This window comes from Ambystoma mexicanum, chromosome 2q (assembly GCF_040938575.1).
Source record: "Ambystoma mexicanum isolate Mex_15411 chromosome 2q, UKY_AmexF1_1, whole genome shotgun sequence".
Classification (NCBI taxonomy): Eukaryota; Metazoa; Chordata; class Amphibia; order Caudata; family Ambystomatidae; genus Ambystoma; species Ambystoma mexicanum.
In genome coordinates, this window is record NC_090924.1 from 526,997,309 (window position 1) to 527,020,579 (window position 23,271).

The following is a 23,271-nucleotide window of genomic DNA, read 5'->3' on the forward strand; positions in this document are numbered from 1 at the left end:
AAATGAAGGCATAAGGCCTTGATTTTGAAAGCTGCTGCCACCTGGAAACATGATGGACTCCCCAACCTGCCAGATTTTCTTGCTGGGGTCATCTCTGGCCACCATCAATGTTGTCCTGCAGCAGGGGCCATTTCTGTGTGTGTGCGGACCACGTGTGCCTGCTGAGACGCGGGGTCTGCTGTGTGGAGGTTCCTCCGTTCTCCTGGAGGCATCTCCGTTGTGGTTTCTACTTCTGGATGGTGGGCTGTTGGCATCATCGTTGGCTATGGTGCCAATCTCTGGGTGACCGTAGCCTTCACTTAATCCTTTAAAAAGAAGCTGCTACTTGCTGCGTTGTTTCACCTACTGGGAACTGAGTTTCTGGAGGCAACCACTTTAAGTACTTACCTCTGGGCTGGTGGGTTATTCCAGATACTCCCTCTCAGGGGTCCCCGTGGTCTGTGATCGTGGGATTCTGCAGATGGTCTTCTACTGCATTTCTCCATTGGATAACATTGGTGCCTGAATCCTGCTCTGATTCTCTACTCCTGGGGCTGCTGAGTTTTGAAGCCTCCACTGGATCACTTCTTCTGGGCCTTCACTGATGTCCCCCAGGGTTGATTGATGTCTTCTTGGTTCCTTTTGATAGAAGCAGACTTACCTGGCTTGTTCCTATTGTTTCCTATGGAACACTCTTCTCAACACTAGAACTCTTAAAGGTGATACTGCAAGGTACCACCTGTACTGTGACATTTTTCTCAGGCCCGCCTAAGGTCCGTGGATTTTCTCATCAAGCCCTGGATCTTTAGAGACTTCCCCTGATGTACTATGGACTTTTAAATGTGAGCATTATACTCATTCATAGGTTATACATTGTATACATGTGTGGTGATACTGTTTCCCTTCTTGATGTGTAATATGCCCTTCTGGGCCCAGGGACTGTCCATATAAAAGATATCCTGGACTTTGGCAGCCCTCCGGACTGTGCTGGACATTGTGTCCCCAAGTGCTCACCATCTAAGTGCAATACTGTGTTACATGCATATGTGTTAAGTATATTACTTCATGTAGAAGATAATGGGAAGCCTGTGCTAAGCTTTGTTTGGTAACTGTGGATCCTGATCAAACCTGTAATTAGAGTGTGTTATATTGTGTATTGTTCTATTAACTTACATCTGAAAGTGTATATGTATAGTGCCTACCCCCGGTATGGGGCCTACATTGTAGGTTTAGTATTGAGTTAGGTCTTTACTGGTCAATTACTGTGTTTTATCTACACTGTACTCTATTGTTCTGTATAACTATAGTACTTATTTTCCCATCATAAATGTGTTATGTGTGGCCTCATATAAAAGTGTATATTTGTACAGTATATCAGTGTCGGGTGTTCTTGTGTGGTGTCTGTTGGGACAAATTGTCTCCTAACAACTTCTTTGCAACAAAAAATAAACACTGATTGGTGTATAAACTGCATGTGCAAATAATTAGCAACTGCATATGCGTAATGTACATCAACCAATCAACATACAGAATCACTCTGCCCAACCTTCGTTACAACAATTGCACATGCCATTTATGTTTAGAATGCACCCCTATTAATAATATTAAACTGTTCAATTGAAGACAGTGACCAGTGCGGATGTAAACTAAGTACAAATGTATATACATCGTTAATGATAATGCTAAAATTGTAATTTTTAAATGTAAAACTATAAAATAAATAATGTACAATTATATTGCATCAAATTTGAAAATGTCAACTACAACCTCTCCTTTAGAGCTTTCAACTGAGCTGGGTTAGTAAATACTCTTTTTATAAAATCACCGTTTACCAGTGAATGAAATAATTGTTTATTTGTTAACATTGTACAGTGTTTATGCAAAATTCAGTTACGTTTGCCATGCTAAATAAAAATCTATATGAATGTACACACTGATATACTGTTAATAGCACTATATACAAAAGGTCAATACAAATATAGGAACTAGCGTACTATAAATAGTACTAGACAGAACATGTTAATACACATGAAAGCAGTAGCATCTAATGTCCTTAGAATTATAGCATAGAGGAGTGTACAGTCAACAGTTGGAACAGTCAATACACTTCATCTGCTGTATAACTTCAACAAGTGTGTATGCAAAATTCAGTTATGTTTGTAATGCTAGACAAAAATTCATATGCATGAAGCCAACAAACATACTGTTAATAGCACTGTATATAAAATGTCAATACAACTGTAGGTGCTAGTACAATATACATAGAGCTATATACAAAATGTTAATATGAATGAAAGCAGTAGCATCCAATTCCCTTACCATCATAACATACAGGTGTATACAGTAAACAGAAAAACATTTCATATTTTAACACACCTTCTTTTGTATAGGTGAAACATTAACATCAAAAAAAGTAGCCACTAGAGTACTGCTAATAGCACTAAATACAACATGCCAATACAAATGTAGGCACTGGCGTAATATTAATAGCACTAAATAAAAAAACTCAATACAAATGCAGGCACTATTGTACTATAAATAGTGTTAGATAGAAAATGTTAATACAAATGTAAGCAGTAGCATGTTATATCCTTACAATTATAACATAGAGGTGTGTACAGTTAACCATTGGATGAGTCAATATGTTTCATATGCCGCATAGCTTCAACAAGTGTGTAGGCAATATTAAGTTATGTTTGTAATGCTAGATAAAAGTTAATACAGATGTAGTCACTAACGTACTGTTAATATCACTATATAGAACAGATTAATATGACTGTAGGCACGGCACTAGCGTACTATTGATAGTGTAATATACAAAATGTTAATGTCCTTATAATTATAACGTACAGCTGTATTCAGTTATATTTGTCATGATAAAAAAAATTATTACGACTGTACCCACTAGCTCATTGTGAATAGCACTATATAAAAAATAAAAATAAAAATGTAGTGACTCACTAGCTCATCATTAATAGCACTATATACAAAATGCCAATACGAATGTAGGCACTAGAGTAGTATAAATAGTACTAGATACAAAATATGAATGTAAAGGTGTGCATAGTAAACATTTGGACAAGTCAATGTGCTTCATATGCTGCATAACTTCAACTAATGTGTATGCAAAAATTCAGTTATGTTTGTAGTCCTAGACAAAAATTCATACACATGAAGCCACCAGTTTACCGTTAATAGAACTACTATATAGAACTTGTCAGTACAACTGTGGGCACTAGTCTAATATACATAGCACTGTATAGAAAATTGTATTATAAATGTAAACAGTAGAATCAAATGTTCCTACAATTATAACATACAGGTGTATACAGTAAACATTACATTTCATATTGTAACAACGTCTTCTTTTGTATTGGTGAAAATCAACATTAAGGAATGATGACAAGACAAGTAAAAAGAACATAAAGATCATCATAAATCTTGTTGCTATAATTTATTATAAAAACATTCAACCAATTTAAGTTTTTCACAAAAAACAAAAACACAATTGTATGTTTAACCTAAAAATGTAAAAATCCATTACAGAAAAAAACACACACAGCCTCATTACAAGTATGGCAGGTTGGGAAGAACTGTGGTAATTTACTGCTGGATTGCCACACACCATACCACAGGTTTGGTGGTGAGGCGTGGGATTTCTTCCAGCAAATAGTTGGAGGTAACTTCACCAAATTACTTCCAGAAATTGGTGAAAATTGACAGAATTACAGCCAGCGGTAATTCCGCCGAAATCCCTATATAGTCCTATAGACTAAAAAAATGTATATTTTCACCACCTACCACCATTTGTAATCCTGCAGTAAATCCACGGGACCAAGTGGTGGTAACATTAAATCCATTTGGCAGTATTTTGGTAAATTTACCAATGAAATACTGCCAAACCTGTGATGAGGCCCAAAGTCTTTTAATAAAAACATTATCCTTTCTTATTTAATTGAAGAAGTACAGACAGCAGTAGAAGAAAAAAGAAAACATAAAGAAAAACACCAAAAACATTCCTCAAAAATGGAACACAACAAAAGAACATTAAAGCACGCATATCACTACCAACCATGATGGTGAAATAAACATTCCCACTGATGACAACACAAATATATCAACCATTGGTAATGTCACAGAACAAGTAGTCAAACATATATTCTTCAAAGAACAACCTACAACTGTAGAAGAGCAGCTGACATCATCTCTAGTATCCTCCCACTGCCCTCCATCATACTGGAAGAACAGCAAGAGTGCACTGTGTGTGACACCAAGTATCACCCCAATACAACACTGAAGATATGAGAGACATTATGCGCTCAGCCGTATCAAATGTACCCCCATACTGAAGTTGTGGAAGTATGTCAACATACACCATTGGACATAGAAGAGCTGTAAGTGTGCACTGACTGCTGAAAAGTGACGTCATAAAAGGAAGACACAAGGACACATGAAAATGATATGCAGATACTTAAAGAATGAAAGTGCAATTGAAGTAGCAAAGTAATCGAGTGTAAAGAGATGAAGAAATGGCCTATGTTCAAAAAGATGAGCGAGTGTTATGAAGCTCAACAAATGTACAAATGCAGAAATGCAAGGTAGATGAGACATATAGTATGTAGCAATTGAAGCTATAACTTGTATAGAGCGGCCTTGGTGGAAAGATGGAGGTCGGATTGTGTTGAAACTGCCTCAGAGACAAAATGAGGCTGCAGGTTTGGGAGACACTGCAGAAACAGCTTTATGTAAAGAACAAAGAATATCTGTTTTACTAAGACTAAGGATGACGCAGCAGGACATAATTGGAAAGTACAAAGGGAGTTAACCAGGATAATACACATATGTAAGACATATTTCTCTTAGATTAAGCAGAAGTAAAAACATCTGCAAGTGCCAAGTATTGCACAATTTAAGATGTGAAAAGCATATGTACAGTGGAACGACCAAGTGTCCAGAGGTCAAGAGTAGTAATAGCACTGAGCACAATTAAATGAAATAGCAGTAAATAAAAGGATGAAATGTGCAAATTTGTGGTCTACTAATGCATGTTGTAAGAACAGAAGACACAGTGTATTCATTGGGCTTCAGATGAATATAGTCTGTACCCTGGCTCCCTTAAAATTACCAGAGAACAAAACAGTCCGCAGGTTCAACTATAAAGGAGAATTCTTTGCTTGTGGGCTAACTGATGAGAGATGTTAGGCTAATTGACCTAAGTGGGCAGTGGACTGACGTTGTTCTCTCTGTGCACCTGGGTTTCGTTTTGTTCAGGTGCTGTTAGCAAGCCGAAAGTCCAAGGTTGGGAGAATATGCTAACCAATCATGAGTGGTTATGGAGCAGAAAAAGCCAATCCATTGTTAGTATTTTGCCATAACCAGTATTATACATATTTTGGGGGTCGTTTGAGGCGTAAGAATCCAATATTTGTGTTGCCTAGCGCACACCTAGGTTTAAGGTTTTTTTACAGGATTTGTTGAAAATTTACGGGGTGCCGGGGAGAATAACAACCTTGACACTGGGTTGTTTTAACCTATGTAAATCCAACAGATTGTCCACAAGATTGTGGAACTCTCCCGTCCCCTGCACACCCTTTATACTGTAGAAACAGTCAATATTTCTATACAATGGTAATATTCAGTTTCTTTCAGAAAAAAGAAGAAATTAATGAGAGAAGCTAATTCATGACACTATTATAATAAAACAGAATGATGGGGACCATCGGTTTTAATTGAATTTTAAATTAATTGTTATAGATATGAATTTCAATTCATTCATCATCCAGTCTTTGTAAACATAATAACATAAATGTGTTCATTTTGAGGTTACATTCAATATTATAATACAAGGGCATACAAGGTACTCATCACACTTTCTATACAATAGGCTTTTCACATGGTATATCCACAGAAAGTAATGATGAATATTTTCTCGACGCGTTTCGGGGTGTCCCCTTCTTCAGGAATTGATAGCCCTCTTCATTGCCGTTAATCTTTGTTTCGTCTATAATGTATGATACAATGATCAAATTTTAGATTCTCACTGATAACTGTCATTTAACTCTTGGGAGAAATTTTTAATAATAATCACCTGGATGTTCAATGTGGAATATCCTAACTGGATTTATTATCAATAGCAATATCAGCCCAATAATGGTTATTCAACCTGTAGATGTGATAAAAAGACAATAGGGAAAGCTCAATTAAAAACGGGATCTTAATTCATGAAGGAAAATCTAGTCATGTAATATCTAAGAAAAAATATTACCTTTCGGTATTTCTGTAAAAAGCTACTACATCCATGGAATGGGTCGCTGTGGTATGTAGAGAGTCCTCAGGTACGGAGGTAGTGCAGTAATGGGCGATTCCTCCACTCGTGTCTGTAAAAACACGTATATATACTATATTAGATACACGAAAACAATGGGGTGGGATCATTCTGTGGAGAGTATTCTGTGAAGGCCTCTAGGCTCATGATATGCAATTGGGGAGCTGTTTACAAAGGATTCTCTTACCTCCTTCCTGAGAAGATGGCCGGTGCTGTAGCTCGAACCGTTCTACACGGTTTTCGCTAAAGATGGCCACTATTTACATTATGACGTCATCACGTCGAAGCGTGACGACGTCACTATGTTTAGAACGTCAGCGTGTGACGGGAAAACAGACGTCATACGGACATATTTTAGAAAACAATGTGTAATTAACCAATAGTATATAGGTGTATATCTATACTGGTGCAGGGAGTTTGAGTCAAATGAAATAAAGGTGAAAAGAGTCGAAAGATAAATGTGAGGAGTGTCTCATGTAACTTCTGGGAAATCTATTGTTTACCACGGACAAAAGTTAATCGAATATTGGACATCCGTGTGTTTACTATTTCAAGAGAAGCATGCTCACATTCTATGGTCTGTAACTTAATACATCCTATGTCAGTAAAAAATCATCCTAAGTGAACTGAACAAATTCAAAAATGTATTTAACAGCAATTGATATTGTATCCACACTGGGTTTCTGATTGGGTCAGGGGAAACAGTATTTAGTTACAAAAATGAGGCTAAACTGTAATCTTCGTTCATCCCATTGGGAGCTAGACTGTTTAGTCTCTCTATCCAGAAGATTTCCCTCTGGTTCATACGTCTGGCATGATTGCCACCTCTTGGGGCTCTGTTCACAATTTCCAAAATCACAACCTTTAGTTGAGAAATATTATGTTTCTTTATGGAAAAATGTCTTGCTACAGGTGAGTTAACACTGTTGGTACGTATGTTACTTTTGTGTTCATTCCAGCGCTCCTTGGCTTTCCTTTGTGTCTGTCCAACATAGTAAATGCCGCATGGGCAGCTTAAACCATAAATGATTGATTTCGTGTCACAAGTGGCAAAATCCTTTAGTGGGATTTTTTGGCCATTTGATGGGTGTCTTACATAGCTTCCCTTCATTATGTTGTTACAATTGCCACAACTGAGACAGGCAAACGTACCTATTTTCCTCTTGGTGAGGGTTCTTTGATTGTCCACTCTCGGTCTTTCTGCTTTAACTAGGCTATCCCTGAAGTTCCGACCCCTCTTGTAGGCGATTATGGGTGGTTCAGGAAATAGTCTCTTTAGTTGTGGATCCAATTTGATTATACCCCAGTTCTTCTTGATCATCCTTGTTATGTGATGACTCTGTGCTGAATATCTTAAAGCGTAGAGAAATGGGATCTCCTTAGATCTATTTCTTGATATACGGAGGTCTTTCCTCTCCAATGTGAGTGTTTTTTCTTCTGCTTTCTTGATGATAGACTCTGGATAGCCTCTTTCCTTGTATCTTTGTGTCATCAATAGGTTTTCATTCCTCAGGGTGTCAGTTGTTGAGATAATTCTCTTTAGTCTAAGGAATTGACTGTAGGGCAAATTATTCTTTAAATGCGTCGGATGATGGCTCCTGAAGTGTAACGTGTTGTTAACATCGGTGGGTTTGTGATAAATATTGGTGATTATCCCATCTTCCCCAATCTCTAGTTCAACGTCCAAAAAATGTAGTTTAGGGGTTCCAATTTCCATCGTGAATTTGATTCTGTCGTGGCCTGAATTGATGTATTTTAGGAATTCCTCTAGTTCGTGATGTTGTCCTCTCCAAATGACGAAAACATCGTCAATGTATCTTTTCCAGGTGATGATTTTTTTGCTAAATTTTGTTGGTATCAAAATCCATTTCATCTCCAAATGGTACATGAATAGATTAGCATAGGCTGGGGCCATTGCTGACCCCATTGAAGTTCCTGATGCTTGTAAATAGTACTGCGTCCTGTATCTGAAATAGTTGTTAATGAGTATAATTTTGCTTAATTTCATTAGGAAGGTTTTGTTTGCTTCACATGCACTCGAATGGTGTCTACTAAGAAATGAATGTGAAGCAAACAAAACTATTTCAGATACAGGACGCAGTACTATTTACAAGCATCAGGAACTTCAATGGGGTCAGCAATGGCCCCAGCCTATGCTAATCTATTCATGTACCATTTGGAGATGAAATGGATTTTGATACCAACAAAATTTAGCAAAAAAATCATCACCTGGAAAAGATACATTGACGATGTTTTCGTCATTTGGAGAGGACAACATCACGAACTAGAGGAATTCCTAAAATACATCAATTCAGGCCACGACAGAATCAAATTCACGATGGAAATTGGAACCCCTAAACTACATTTTTTGGACGTTGAACTAGAGATTGGGGAAGATGGGATAATCACCAATATTTATCACAAACCCACCGATGTTAACAACACGTTACACTTCAGGAGCCATCATCCGACGCATTTAAAGAATAATTTGCCCTACAGTCAATTCCTTAGACTAAAGAGAATTATCTCAACAACTGACACCCTGAGGAATGAAAACCTATTGATGACACAAAGATACAAGGAAAGAGGCTATCCAGAGTCTATCATCAAGAAAGCAGAAGAAAAAACACTCACATTGGAGAGGAAAGACCTCCGTATATCAAGAAATAGATCTAAGGAGATCCCATTTCTCTACGCTTTAAGATATTCAGCACAGAGTCATCACATAACAAGGATGATCAAGAAGAACTGGGGTATAATCAAATTGGATCCACAACTAAAGAGACTATTTCCTGAACCACCCATAATCGCCTACAAGAGGGGTCGGAACTTCAGGGATAGCCTAGTTAAAGCAGAAAGACCGAGAGTGGACAATCAAAGAACCCTCACCAAGAGGAAAATAGGTACGTTTGCCTGTCTCAGTTGTGGCAATTGTAACAACATAATGAAGGGAAGCTATGTAAGACACCCATCAAATGGCCAAAAAATCCCACTAAAGGATTTTGCCACTTGTGACACGAAATCAATCATTTATGGTTTAAGCTGCCCATGCGGCATTTACTATGTTGGACAGACACAAAGGAAAGCCAAGGAGCGCTGGAATGAACACAAAAGTAACATACGTACCAACAGTGTTAACTCACCTGTAGCAAGACATTTTTCCATAAAGAAACATAATATTTCTCAACTAAAGGTTGTGATTTTGGAAATTGTGAACAGAGCCCCAAGAGGTGGCAATCATGCCAGACGTATGAACCAGCGGGAAATCTTCTGGATAGAGAGACTAAACAGTCTAGCTCCCAATGGGATGAACGAAGATTACAGTTTAGCCTCATTTTTGTAACTAAATACTGTTTCCCCTGACCCAATCAGAAACCCAGTGTGGATACAATATCAATTGCTGTTAAATACATTTTTGAATTTGTTCAGTTCACTTAGGATGATTTTTTACTGACATAGGATGTATTAAGTTACAGACCATAGAATGTGAGCATGCTTCTCTTGAAATAGTAAACACACGGATGTCCAATATTCGATTAACTTTTGTCCGTGGTAAACAATAGATTTCCCAGAAGTTACATGAGACACTCCTCACATTTATCTTTCGACTCTTTTCACCTTTATTTCATTTGACTCAAACTCCCTGCACCAGTATAGATATACACCTATATACTATTGGTTAATTACACATTGTTTTCTAAAATATGTCCGTATGACGTCTGTTTTCCCGTCACACGCTGACGTTCTAAACATAGTGACGTCGTCACGCTTCGACGTGATGACGTCATAATGTAAATAGTGGCCATCTTTAGCGAAAACCGTGTAGAACGGTTCGAGCTACAGCACCGGCCATCTTCTCAGGAAGGAGGTAAGAGAATCCTTTGTAAACAGCTCCCCAATTGCATATCATGAGCCTAGAGGCCTTCACAGAATACTCTCCACAGAATGATCCCACCCCATTGTTTTCGTGTATCTAATATAGTATATATACGTGTTTTTACAGACACGAGTGGAGGAATCGCCCATTACTGCACTACCTCCGTACCTGAGGACTCTCTACATACCACAGCGACCCATTCCATGGATGTAGTAGCTTTTTACAGAAATACCGAAAGGTAATATTTTTTCTTAGATATTACATGACTAGATTTTCCTTCATGAATTAAGATCCCGTTTTTAATTGAGCTTTCCCTATTGTCTTTTTATCACATCTACAGGTTGAATAACCATTATTGGGCTGATATTGCTATTGATAATAAATCCAGTTAGGATATTCCACATTGAACATCCAGGTGATTATTATTAAAAATTTCTCCCAAGAGTTAAATGACAGTTATCAGTGAGAATCTAAAATTTGATCATTGTATCATACATTATAGACGAAACAAAGATTAACGGCAATGAAGAGGGCTATCAATTCCTGAAGAAGGGGACACCCCGAAACGCGTCGAGAAAATATTCATCATTACTTTCTGTGGATATACCATGTGAAAAGCCTATTGTATAGAAAGTGTGATGAGTACCTTGTATGCCCTTGTATTATAATATTGAATGTAACCTCAAAATGAACACATTTATGTTATTATGTTTACAAAGACTGGATGATGAATGAATTGAAATTCATATCTATAACAATTAATTTAAAATTCAATTAAAACCGATGGTCCCCATCATTCTGTTTTATTATAATAGTGTCATGAATTAGCTTCTCTCATTAATTTCTTCTTTTTTCTGAAAGAAACTGAATATTACCATTGTATAGAAATATTGACTGTTTCTACAGTATAAAGGGTGTGCAGGGGACGGGAGAGTTCCACAATCTTGTGGACAATCTGACGGTCGTTTGAGGCGTGCCTACCAGATAAGAGGCAGCCAATGATGTCATTAACATTTAAACATACAATAAGTATATATGTTCCCCTAACCAATCCCTCCCGTCGATAGGTTTTGTTGTTTGCACCTAGGATGACGTCATAGCTGACGTACATTGAAGTATAAAGTCTTTGTATAATAAAAAATTAGATGAGAGTGAGTGAGCTGCATTGTGTACGATCAGCAGATTTACCTACTTTAATTGAGCTGACAATAAAGTAGTACTTTGTCATATTCTTTAAATCTGTCTGGTTATTTGGGTCTGGGATCATTTATTATGGTAATTCCATTCTGCGCATAAGGTACGCTCCAGGTGCAAGTGCACATTTTGGTAGCAGTGCAGATGGTTGAAGGTCCAGTCAACCTGGGCCCAGATCTAGACTCTCGGAAGATCAACGACTTCCACCATTAGTCAGAACATCCTGGAGTTTCCTGTGGAGAGTGGCATGTAATACACAAGTGTGAAAAGAATCAGTTGGCAGGTGCGTGTTTGACGAAATTCCTGCCCGGTTCCCGCAGGTGCCCCGCGGACTGAAAGCTAACTGGTCGATTGGGGAAAAGTCGATGCCGAGGGACTCGAGTTGAGCCACAGATGTAAGTAGAGCGTTGAAGGTGGCAAATAAAGGGGAGGGGCTACAGTATAAGTGTCAATACATGGTAACAGGATGTGTGTTTAAAGAGAAAGATACCGCAATTTCAGGTTTCAAGGGGACCAACAAATATGCATTAATCTCTAAACAGAGTATATTATAGGGATTCCTGAGGCAAGCCCAATTAAGATGAATGCGTATTACACTCCAAAATGGATTAAATAGTGAGATGAAATACATTTACTAAGAGAAAGGAAGGTGATCACAGAAAAAAGAAAAAGTGGACATTTATTTGAGGTTATAAACATGTTAGTGTAAAACGTCTATCTTGTATAAACTGAGAAATATAAAATGATAGTAAAAAAATTAACTAATTATCAGGCCTTAAAATAAAGTGATTGACGTCAGTCAGAGAAGGATACAAATTGAGAAAAATAAGAAAATTAAATGAAGCTTAGTGCAGTGGTAATAATAAAACACCAGGCCAGTAAGAATCAACAGAATTATAAAGGAAGAAATAAAAAGAAACGATTTTAAAATTGTTTAAAACATTGGTCTTTTGAGGTGAAGGATGGCAATTGATAGTGCTCGCCCAAATACATTTTTGTGATGTAAGTAATTTAAGAACCTGGCAACTACTAGCAATAGAGATCGAGCTGCTTTTACACCTATGCAGGACATTACCAAGAAGGCTTGTTATCAAAAACAGTACTGCGACACATGACAGCGTATTTGTATGTTACATACAAGGGAAAGAAGTTACAAAAGAGGTTAGCTGTTTTAGAATTGTGTAAGATGTATCACAATGAGAAACAAGTCCCACCTGAGGAGGAGTGGATGCTTAATCAGCATAAAGAGGAGGACGTAACCCCCTCAGCTCCTCTTACTCCTCCCAAAAAAGATAGCACAATGAAAGATACACAGGAAGTGAAGGCAGCATCGGGGTATGTTAATCCAATATACGCACCTCCCACTTACAATAGTGAAGGCAGCATGGAGTAAAGAAAGACTAAGGAACAGAAAAATATATTAGCATGCGACGAACATAAAGAGCGTGATGAGCAAATAAGTAGACAGAAAGAAATGGAGGAGGAAGCTAAGAGACAAAATGAGGAGAAGGACAGATTCAAGGAAGGAATTGTAGTGCAAAACGAATGGCTGGGAGGACATGTATTATTCAAGGTACACAGAAAGGGCATTGATGGTTTGGAGAGAGGAAAGAAAGAGAAGCACGAGAAGAGAAGAAAAAGGAACAAGAAAGAGCATATAAAGAGGAGAAGGAGAAAGAGAGGAAATTAAAGGAAGAATAAAGAAGGTAAAAGGAACAAAAGAAAGAGAAGGAGAGATTGGAGAACAGAAAACATGGAGAAATATAAGCTCACAGAATGAAAGAACGTAGGTTGAAAAGACAGGGAGAGGAAGAAGAAGACAGGGAGATGAGGAGAAGGGAAGAAGAAATGAGAAGGAGTAGGAAACATAGAGATGATAAAATAGATTGTATTGTTAATAGAAGTATGGTACCCATTTAAGCACAAGAGTGATGGGAGGAAGAGAGAGGGTCACAACAGCCCCGCAGGGAGTTGCAGGGGATACCGAGAATATAGACATAGGCTGATGAGCATGAGGCAGAAGCCATAGGGAAAGGATTGAGGATCTATATAGACAGATGAGAGAGAACGATGGCTACGAGGCTATGGGGAGCACCACAGGATCTCCACCAGAGCAAACAGTAAGTAGAACAGATGATACGTTGATGAACAAGCACAGAGCGCTGTCCCTAAGTAGACTAGATCTTGATATAGAGGAAAGGGATAATAGCCATAATAGCTGGGGCATAATGATGTCAGACAAAGAAGGGGAACAAAATGAGAAGGCACAAAAAGAGGGTGCATGTGGTTTTTCCAAAGACGGAAGTACAGAAAAAAATGGTAAAATGGTCAGATTTGGAAGACCCTAAAGAGACCACACCAGAACTGACACCATATTTTAAACAACTATCAGCACAATCACGCACTGCACGAGTTATATCCCTGCCATATGTAAGCAGGTTAAGGTCGCTGCACAGACAGACAAAACTAGTCCCACCTGGAAAATGAGAAGCGTATGTGAGTATGATTATGGGTGAGGGCACACACAATTCCCATAATTAGAGAAAGGGGGAGGACACTCACAATATGTTCTATGGCCACAAATGGATAAAGAAAATTTGAAATGTAAATTGTCTAGTTTGACTGCATGTGCGGGGAAATTGATTTATGAGTTCAAAAGAATGACAGCGGGAATGAGGTTAGCAGTGGGGTACGTAAAAGGCCTACCAGCAGTCATTCTAGGGGAGAGAGCTGACAACATTTGAAAGTGGGCAGTGTATGTGAGTGTAACTGCACAGAACACGACACATGACGGAGCATAATTCAATAAGTTTAGAGCAGATGTATGGAGAGAATTAAAGTGTAGTATCCTGACACATCAGACATGGGTACGATTATGACAAGGAAAATGCGTGAGAATGAAGACCGTGTTACCTTTATTCAAGAGATTCAAGAGCACTGGAGGCTCGAGACGAGAGATCTGTGGGATAAAACTGTGGCATTATTTTACCACATTTTGTATCAGGGGTTGCCCAAGTCAGTGCAACAGCAAATGAAGAAATAGGTGGGAATGGAAGCGATGCCCAGGGCAGAAATACATTTGACTATTGTACATCATTGTCGATTATTGCAAGAGAAGAGCAAGAAAAAAGCAGAGGGTATAAAGCAAGAGGATGCAAAGTTAGTCCAGAAAAAGTTGTCAAACTTTGCCATATAAGGAACAGTATTGACAAGTGGTGAAGGTGTGGAAACACAAGGAGTAAAGCCAGCGCAGCAAAGTAATGTAGTGTACCCTACGGATAAGAGTGGGTATAACCTTTGGCCACGTGGCAGATGGAATACACCTAGAGGAGGAAGAGGGGGATTTCAAAACTTTCAAGGAGGAGGAGGCTTTAATGGAGGACAGCCACAGCAACGTTGGAATTGTGGGAGGATGGGATATATAGCCCAATCCTGTAGGAGTAGAGGGGGCATGAAACAGAACTGTCAAGCTTCAAGAGGGGGAGGAGTTATTCTCCAAAGTATAATGCAGACCACAGGAGTAATATAACCAAGATAACACACACAGTCTCAGGCACATGCGCTGCAAATACAGCAAGCACAGCAAGGTACAGCACAAGTAGAGATGCCACAAAGGTATCTACAGCAAGTGCCTATACAAGTACAGCAAGTACAGACTCAGCCAGCAGCAGAACCGAAATGGAATATGAATACATGAATCCCACAGGCACCTACACCCAGTGCGACAGTGATAGGAGGAAATCCTTTCACGGGTACTGGGATGAATTTATATCCACAATAGGACAGCCCACTGAGTGACCTGATGTTTTCAGTACCATCAGTGACACCAGACCCCCAAGAGGAACCAAGGGTAAAGGTTATGATAGGGGGTTAGACATTTTCTTTTCTTGTAGACACTGCAGCAACTCGTCCCTGTGTTCAAGAGGGAAAATACCCAATGTCTGGCATTGCTATAATAATAATAATAATAATAATAATAATAATAATAATAATAATAATAATAATAATAATAATAATAATAATTTGGCATTTATATAGCGCTACGAACCCTTAGGTATCTGAGCGCTGCTTATTATTACCCACGGTGTGTGGTGCCCATTTATCGACCTAGGAAGGATGAAAGGCTGAGTTTGGCCCTGCCGGGATTCGCACCTGCATTAGCAGGCTCTGCACGAATGTCAAAGCGGGCGCTCTACTCAAATTTATATAGCGCTCTGCTATAAATTGTGCAGGGATTCTCTGGGGTGATGACTTTAGTTTATTTTACTGATGAGTTAGCAATTTCTATAGGGGAACATGATGTGTCTATGCCACTATTGTTCTCTCAACAGACACCAGTTAACATAGTAGGACAAGATTTGATCACAAAATTAAATATGACGATATCCTTCACTGACAAAGGGATGGTGTGTTCAACTCCAGGAATACATTTTTTGAATGTAAGAGAGTTTATATTAGCATTTGCAAAACACAAGGCTTTGCAAGGGGTCCCATTAGATCCAGAAGTAGTCTTATACAGAGTAACTATTTTGTGATCATGACTCCCCAGATTAGTAGGTAAAATATTGAGGACACCAGATGCATTTTTGTTTATACCAGAAATACCTATGGATAATAAAGATGGACAGGTAATTCCCCTAGATTTAGAAGCAGCAGTAGTTAGAGTAGAGAGGGTGGTTGTTCATGGGACAGATGATGAGGGAAGAAGATGGAGCACAGTGATAGCCCTTGGTGAAGGATACAGACTGAAAGATTTGACAGATAAGGAATTGTTCACAGATGATTATTCAGATGATGAATTTGTATTTTTCCTAAATCTTACTTATTGGATTAAAATAGAAAATAGAGACATCCCACAGGGAATGGTATTAATAGGAATGAAACCATCATTCCACCAGGAAGATTTAGAGAAGGTGGCAAGCATTTTCTGGACCAATCGTCCTTATGACGTAGGTCTACTAAAAGGAGTAGGGGCAGTTAAAATAAAATTTAAGCCTGGAGATATTGTTAAGTATCCCATGCAGTATCCCATGTCAAGAGAAGTGGATGAGGGCATATTTGAAACTAGTTCCACCTTAATGCAGCAAGGAATATTGGTTCCATCTGATTCCTCATGCAACACGGCTGTGTACTCTGTAAAGAAATCAAAAGGGGGGTCATGGAGATTTATTCAGGATCTCTGCCCTCTTAATAATATTGTTGAAGTAGAGTTTTCTCTGTTCTCTATCCAGCTAAAATATTGTGTAACATTCCATCTACAGCCAAGTATTTTGCAGTAATAGATTTAAAAAACGTATTATTCTCAATTCCCCTTCATGAGGACTCACAGGATTTGACCTAATTTTCGTATAGAAATCAGCGTCTAAAACACACCTTTTTGCCCCAGGTGTACTCTGAGTCCCCCTCAATGTTTAATAGAGTGCTTGCTTCGGGTGGACCTAGGTAATGTACAACTCAAGAGCACAATGATTCAATATGTAGATGATATATTAGTTTTCAGTGAGACGGAAGCAAGATGTAGAGAAGACTTAGTTCAACTTATGACAGTATTGGCAGAAAAAGGATATAAGGTCAACAAAGAAATGTTACAATATTGTTAGGAAGAGGTCTTGTACATAGCACTGTTGATTTCTCAAGAGGGGAGAAAAGTGACACCAGAAAGAGCAGAAGTAATTCAAAAAACGCCTAACTCAGAGACAGTAAAAGAGATGCAACAATATTTAGGCCTATGTAATTATTGTAGGGACTGGGTTGTTGACTACAGTACATATATCCGACTGCTTTTAAAAGGATTTAAGGAAGCACAGGTGGACAAGAAAAAGATAATATGGACTGCGGAAATGACTGAAGGATTTGAAGAATTAAAAAGAGCAATTTGCACAGTTCCTGTGTTAGGAATAGCAGATTATGATGAAGAGTTTTATTTATTCTCACATTCAAATGGAGTAGTGATGACAGCAGTCTTTATACATTAGGATATTACAGTGGGATTTTAGACCCAGTAAATGCAAAGGGCACTATCCTTGTGAACAAGCTTTAGCTGCTGCCACATTTGCGATTGAAAAGGCTGTAAGTATTACAATGGGGTGCTCAATGACATTATTTGTCAAGCATGCCCCATTTGCCATACTAGAGAAACCTAAAAGCACATTAACTACACAAAAAGCATTAGGATATGAGGTGATTATTTCAAATCCAGCGATTCAAATTGTTAGATGTACAGCAGTAAATCCATGACATTTGTAGCAGAATCGATAGGAAGAGAGAACTATGTGCATGATTGTACAGCGTATATTGAATTTTATGATGATGTTCCCCATGTTAGAGGAAATGCTATTACAGGTGGTGGGGTCTTTCTATTGATGGTTCTTCAAAAATTGACCACACGACTGGCAAAAGGCATACTGGGACAACAGTATTAAAGTTGAACTGTGAGGGGGAATTTGTGGTAGTGACAAGTGGGAGGCTGCCTTTGCATTGTCCAGCACAGGCTGCAGAGTTAGTGGCAGTATACTCAGACTCCGCCTATGTGTCGTCAACTGTACAGGCAGGATTGTAGCTCTGGAAAAGGAGGGGTTTTCTCCATGCAGACAGCTCACCAGTGCCACATGCACCGCTATTGGACAAGCTTATTAAATTACTAAAACTTCCATTGGCTATTACAGTCATGAAGTGCGCAGCCCATGCTAAAAGGTCAGATTTGATTTATTGTGGAAATTAAACAGCAGATGTAGAAGCCAAAAGGGCAGAGTATTTCCCAAACAATTCTGATTTTGATGTAGAGAGTGTTAAAAAATTGTTAGGATATGCATGCTGATGAATGAAGGCTTTAATATCTTGTCAATTGTACAATTAATTAAACAGTAAGGTAGAGCACCACAGGAAAAACAGGATCTTTGGAAATAATATTGATTGATTGATTTATTTAATAATGTGAAACAGTTTAAATATAAACTTTACACATATATATAATAATAAACAAATGATACATTAAACAGATAATAGAAAGAATATAGAAGATAAGAGAAATAAGAATGAAGTAAAAATAAAATATTATTATAAGAAGAAGAAGAAAGAGAAAACAGAATCAGGGAAACTCAGGCAAAATTGGGAAGACAAAGACCTCATTTAAAAAGAAAGAAAACAATTCTTGTCACAAAATTTCATAGATGAAGAATCAATCTATATAACAATAATATAATAATGCTACTATAGCTAAAAGCAAAGAATAATAAGTGCAGTTAATAGTTCTGTATAGTGCATCATAGAAAATATGCTTCATTACATTTACAGGGATCAGAGTCTTCCCTTCCCCCAGTCAGTGTATCTGTAAATACTTTAAATTAGTTTCCGAAGATCGGACATTGTACAGCAATAACCCTTGATGATGATAACGATCTCTACAGATTGTATGATGGAGGGCATGACCTGCTGGTTTGGTAGAGTATGATGGAATTCAGTTGTTCAATAGGCTAGATGGTAATTGCCGGAAATTTCTCAACATTTACCCATATGCTATACATGGCTATGTGAGTTTTTATAGAGGTAGAGTTTAGGCTGTGATACCAGAAACATGAATCTTCTATGTGCTCCAAATTATGGACCATTTTCCCATAGCATAGTTCATAGGTTTTCGACATGGTCAGGCAGGCTGTTAGAAGATGTATAGCTGTTTCATTAGTGGAGGTGTCCTTACACATTCGAGAATGTCTTTCATGCGAGAGTAGATGGTTATCGACCCACTTATTGGCTAGTAGACAGTCAAGACGCAGCAAAAGAAGGAAACGTCTAAGTTTACTGGCGGGACTCAAGTCAAAGTATAGCTGTGGTTTCAGATAAGTATATAGTCTATACTGTACAAATGTATACTTTGTAAGTTTGCTCAGATGATCGTAGTTCTCGAGCCAGTCCCATAGATTTATTTGTTTAGAAAGAGCCTTCTTTGGTGCGTCACATGCATCCCTCAGTGCTGGAATCCAACCAATCTCCTTGCACAGATTTTCCATACGAGCTTTTAGATGGTAAGGAGTCGTCTCTCTAGAGATTTCTTGGATCAATGATCTTAGTAAAGAGTTCAGTGGTTGGTTGGTCATCTTAGAGTAGATCTCAGCTCTTCTTTTAAGTACGGTAGCTTTAAGGGAGGTTAGCCCCAATTCCAATCAGAGTATCGCCATTGGGATACATTGGGGAAGGCCCAATATCTGCCTCCAAAATTTGCCTTCTATAACTTGGAGCCAACTTAAATTGATGTGTAATAAAGCCTCCAGTCCATAGGTGACCATGAGAACCAGTATCTGCAGATATAGTTGGCGTACGCCCCACATAGTATAGCCGCAGTTTTTTATTGCAAAACTATATGTTAATGCTGTTAATGGTGCAGCTCTGGTAATACACGTTTGTCTGCACCTAGTATATTCTCCTTTGACGTCAACCTCCACCCCCAGATATTTGTAGGTTGGGGTATATTTTATCTCAGTCCCCTGCATAACTAAGTTTGGTCTGGCAAATTCTTTAGCCAAGAAAATCATTCATTGGGTTTTTTTCGGTATTGATAACCAGGTCGTTTTTAAGGGCATAATCCCAGAGAGCATTGGCTGATCTAGACAGGCTGCTGAATGTGTAGTCCATTATGAGCAGGTCATCAGCATAAGCAAGAACTGGACAGTGCTCTGATCCGATCCGTGGAGGGCAATTGCGTACTGCCGATACTGCTACGGGAAGATCGTATGTGAATACATTATATAGGAAAGGAGCTGTGACATAGCCTTGTTTTACTCTGCAATTCTGTAGAACTGCAGTGGTCATATGTCCTTGTGAGTCCAACTTGAGTTTAGCAATAGTGTTTCGATGTAAGGCTTTCAGGTAATAGAGAAGTTCTTCAGGGCAACCCAATAATTTCAACTTTGACCAGAGTTTATGACGGGGGACAGTGTCAAAGGCCGCTCAGAAATCTATAAAAAGGGCATATAGGAGGGGTTTCCCACTGGTGTTAGCTCCAGTCCTGAGTAGATCGATAATCATCAGGTTCATGGTGGTGGTATAGCCTTTCCTGAATCCACTTTGGAATTGAAGGAATATTCCGGTTCTGTCCGCCCACGCCTTCAGTTTATCTAGAAGCATCGATGCAAATAGCTTCCCTGTGAAGTCCAACATCGACAGCAGTCTGTAGTTTCCTGGTTCAAGTCTGTTTCCTCTTTTGAAGACAGGGATCAGTATGGAAGTTTGCCATGAAGTCAGTATGTTACCAGTTTCCAATATATTGTCAAATTGGATTTTAATCAGGCTGGCCCAGAAATCAGGATTGCTTTTCAATACAGCATTGGCTAGGCCGTTGGGTCCTGGCGCTCTAGATGATTTTAGAGATTTGATTTTGGCGAGGAGTTGTTCGTTGGTCACGATAAAGAGTTTCTCAAGGGGGATAAATAACAGCTGTGTTCTTTATCCTCCACCAAGGCTTTATGGAGCTGGAACGCTGGTTATGCCTCTTGCATTATTAATAGAACAGTGAGAGGGGAACTTCCAAGGCGTAATGGTCCTTTTCAGCATCTACAGATATATTATTTGGATATAGTGCAATGATATAAGTATATGTGTAGTAGTTTGTCCCTTTTCCAGAAGGATTGAGGCAGGTCCATGTACGCAACCCAATGCCACATGCGCTGCCAAGTTCCCCAGATGTGAGGTGTTTCCAAGATGGGGTGTGTGCAAAGTCTTGCGGTCTGAGAGTGGACCGCACTTTCTAAATGAACTGTTTGAGCAGGTTACTCTCTTGTTAGGCATAAAGCATAAGTTCTCTTCTGCCTATCACCCACCGGCAAAAGGGGTTTGAAAACGTTTAAACTGACTCCTTGAAGAGAGGATAGCTAAAATAAAAATTACCTTAAAGAAGGGGTGGTCACATTACTTACCACTTACTTTGTTCGCACTGATACACCAGCCTGGTTCAGATCACCACCTTACTCATCATGATTCAAACAGAAACTGATGCCCATAGTGTAGCAAGGGCTTTAGGTGATGAGATGAATGATTATTTGACAAATATGACCGCTAGTGTTTTTTTTTAATTTCTCAACAGATCAAACGTCGGAGGGAAGGGTAGAAGAATATTGAAGAAGACAGAGAAACATGTGATCCTAGGAATCTGTTAAAGCAGCCTAGTTTGTACCAAGCAGACCAGGTGTTAGCACAATGTTTTGTGGCTACTTGGAATAAGCCCCGTTTTGGATGACCATACCAGGTAGAGGAGGTCACACCCACAGCTGTTAAATTAAAAGGTAGAAGAGCCTGGCTGCACCTGAACAACGTAAAACTCTACAAAGGAGAGACCCATATCTCTCCAGCTGCCGATGACAAAGAAGCAAGAGAAGAAGTTCTGCGCATGCAGACTAGATCAGTTGCCAAGGGCAAGGACAAAGAATTGACAAATTAAAAATATTCTGGAACCAATGGACACTTCTTAGAGTTTGATAAGAAGTGAATGGACTTGCTGAGGTTCCAGAAACTCTTTCAGCTGAACTAAAAACAGATTATGCATTAACAAGAAGAGACAAAGAGTGCACAACATATTGTATGTTGCTTGACATATTACAGCAATTGCAGAACGAAGTGCCAGAAGGAAAACAATAATGTGTATATGCATATCACTTAATGAAACCCATAACTGTAACATTGCCCACATTTTTGACTGCTCTTTCCACCTATATTCTTCAGTCTTACCCAGCTTTATTTAGACAAGACGTGTATGCTGTTAAGTTTTTTGGGGATCCTAAAAACGGTACTGTTATTCTCAGAATTTTGATTGCAATCATTCTGCAATATTTATTGTGAGAAGAGGGAAAAATGGTATAAAGGAAATATAATCACATGTTGAAAGAAAAGAAGAGAATGAGAATATTTTAGAGTACAAGAGGTTCTATGCCTATGAGACAAAGACCAATATGTTTATTTGGACTGATTATTGCATTATCATTCTGTACCATGATTTGTCTTTTCTTTCTTATTATTATGTCATTTAGACAGATAATCATTAATAATGCTGATGAAATATTAGGTAAAGACATGTCCATGTCACTGTCAAAGGTACAAACAATGTTTTCCCTAATGTTTTTGCACGAATTATTCGAGCAAAAAGAGATTCTCAGGAAGATAATGAGGATATAAACTCATATCTTGATAATTCTGCCCATTTAGAGAATAATGGTCCTCATTCCGAGTTACCCGTAAAAAATCTGTTAATACCGGCAATCCGGTATTAGCGTTTCTGGATGGGCGTGCAGCGGAATCCTTGCCATACTACGAATACACGGGCGCACACACAAACCCATGCTGGAAGCGGCAATAAAAGATTGTCGGTATTAGCAGATGAAGGGGAAGAACATCTGGCAATAATGGTCAGAAAACAGCAGAGCTAACGGATCTGCCACAAAAAATGGTGGTGACACCGGAATGGCAGTAATAATGCTGTCGGAAACAGAAATGCAGCAGAAACTGGAAGAACTGTGGCGGCCATTATAAAAACCTCAATTCAACTGAATCCACTGTTTCCCTTAGCCATTCAAACCCAGCACTACCCGAAAAAGATGTCCCAGAAGCAGAGTACCCCTAGCAAGGACTCCCACCAATGCAAACCAGTGTTTGCTGATGCTGAACTCACCGTCCTGTTGGACACTGTACTGCAGTATGCATAGGAGTAGTTTGGAGCCAGCAGCACATGACAAGCTGCCAGAGGAAGAGCGCCATATGGGGTGAGGTGGTGCCCAATGTGACAGCTGTCGGGACCATCCCTCAGACAAGAAAGGACTGTTGGAAGAGCTGGGATGACCTCAAGGCCAAGGTCCGCGCAGACATAGCCAAGCACAGGAGGGAGTGCACAGCCACTGGTGGCGGCACCACAGAA

General features: G+C 39.0%; 1 protein-coding gene and 1 long non-coding RNA gene across 3 annotated transcripts; one reads left to right on the plus strand and one right to left on the minus strand.

The window, feature by feature from the left end:
- Positions 1-5,670: 5,670 nt before the first annotated feature.
- LOC138569566 (uncharacterized) lies at positions 5,671-8,330 on the minus strand. Of its 2 annotated transcripts, none has more exons than XM_069647645.1 (2): positions 6,245-8,330; positions 5,671-6,142 (listed from the first exon to the last, which is right to left on the minus strand). In XM_069647645.1, exon 1 carries the CDS (start codon positions 8,310-8,312, stop codon positions 7,017-7,019), a length of 1,296 nt encoding a protein of 431 aa, XP_069503746.1. In that variant the 5' UTR covers positions 8,313-8,330; the 3' UTR covers positions 5,671-6,142; positions 6,245-7,016. The 2 variants fall into 2 exon arrangements, with proteins under 2 accessions (XP_069503746.1, XP_069503747.1); XM_069647646.1 differs by having other exon boundaries at positions 5,671-5,980; positions 6,068-8,330.
- A 1,238-nt stretch (positions 8,331-9,568) lies between these two features.
- LOC138569568 (uncharacterized) lies at positions 9,569-10,993 on the plus strand. Its single transcript, XR_011303264.1, has 2 exons — positions 9,569-10,596; positions 10,684-10,993. It is a non-coding gene; the product is annotated as an uncharacterized lncRNA (long non-coding RNA).
- Positions 10,994-23,271: the final 12,278 nt, after the last annotated feature.

Coding starts and splice junctions, on each gene's coding strand:
- LOC138569566 (XM_069647645.1), bottom strand. CDS start 8,312: ATGAAATTAAGCAAAATTATACTCATTAACAACTATTTCAGATACAGG.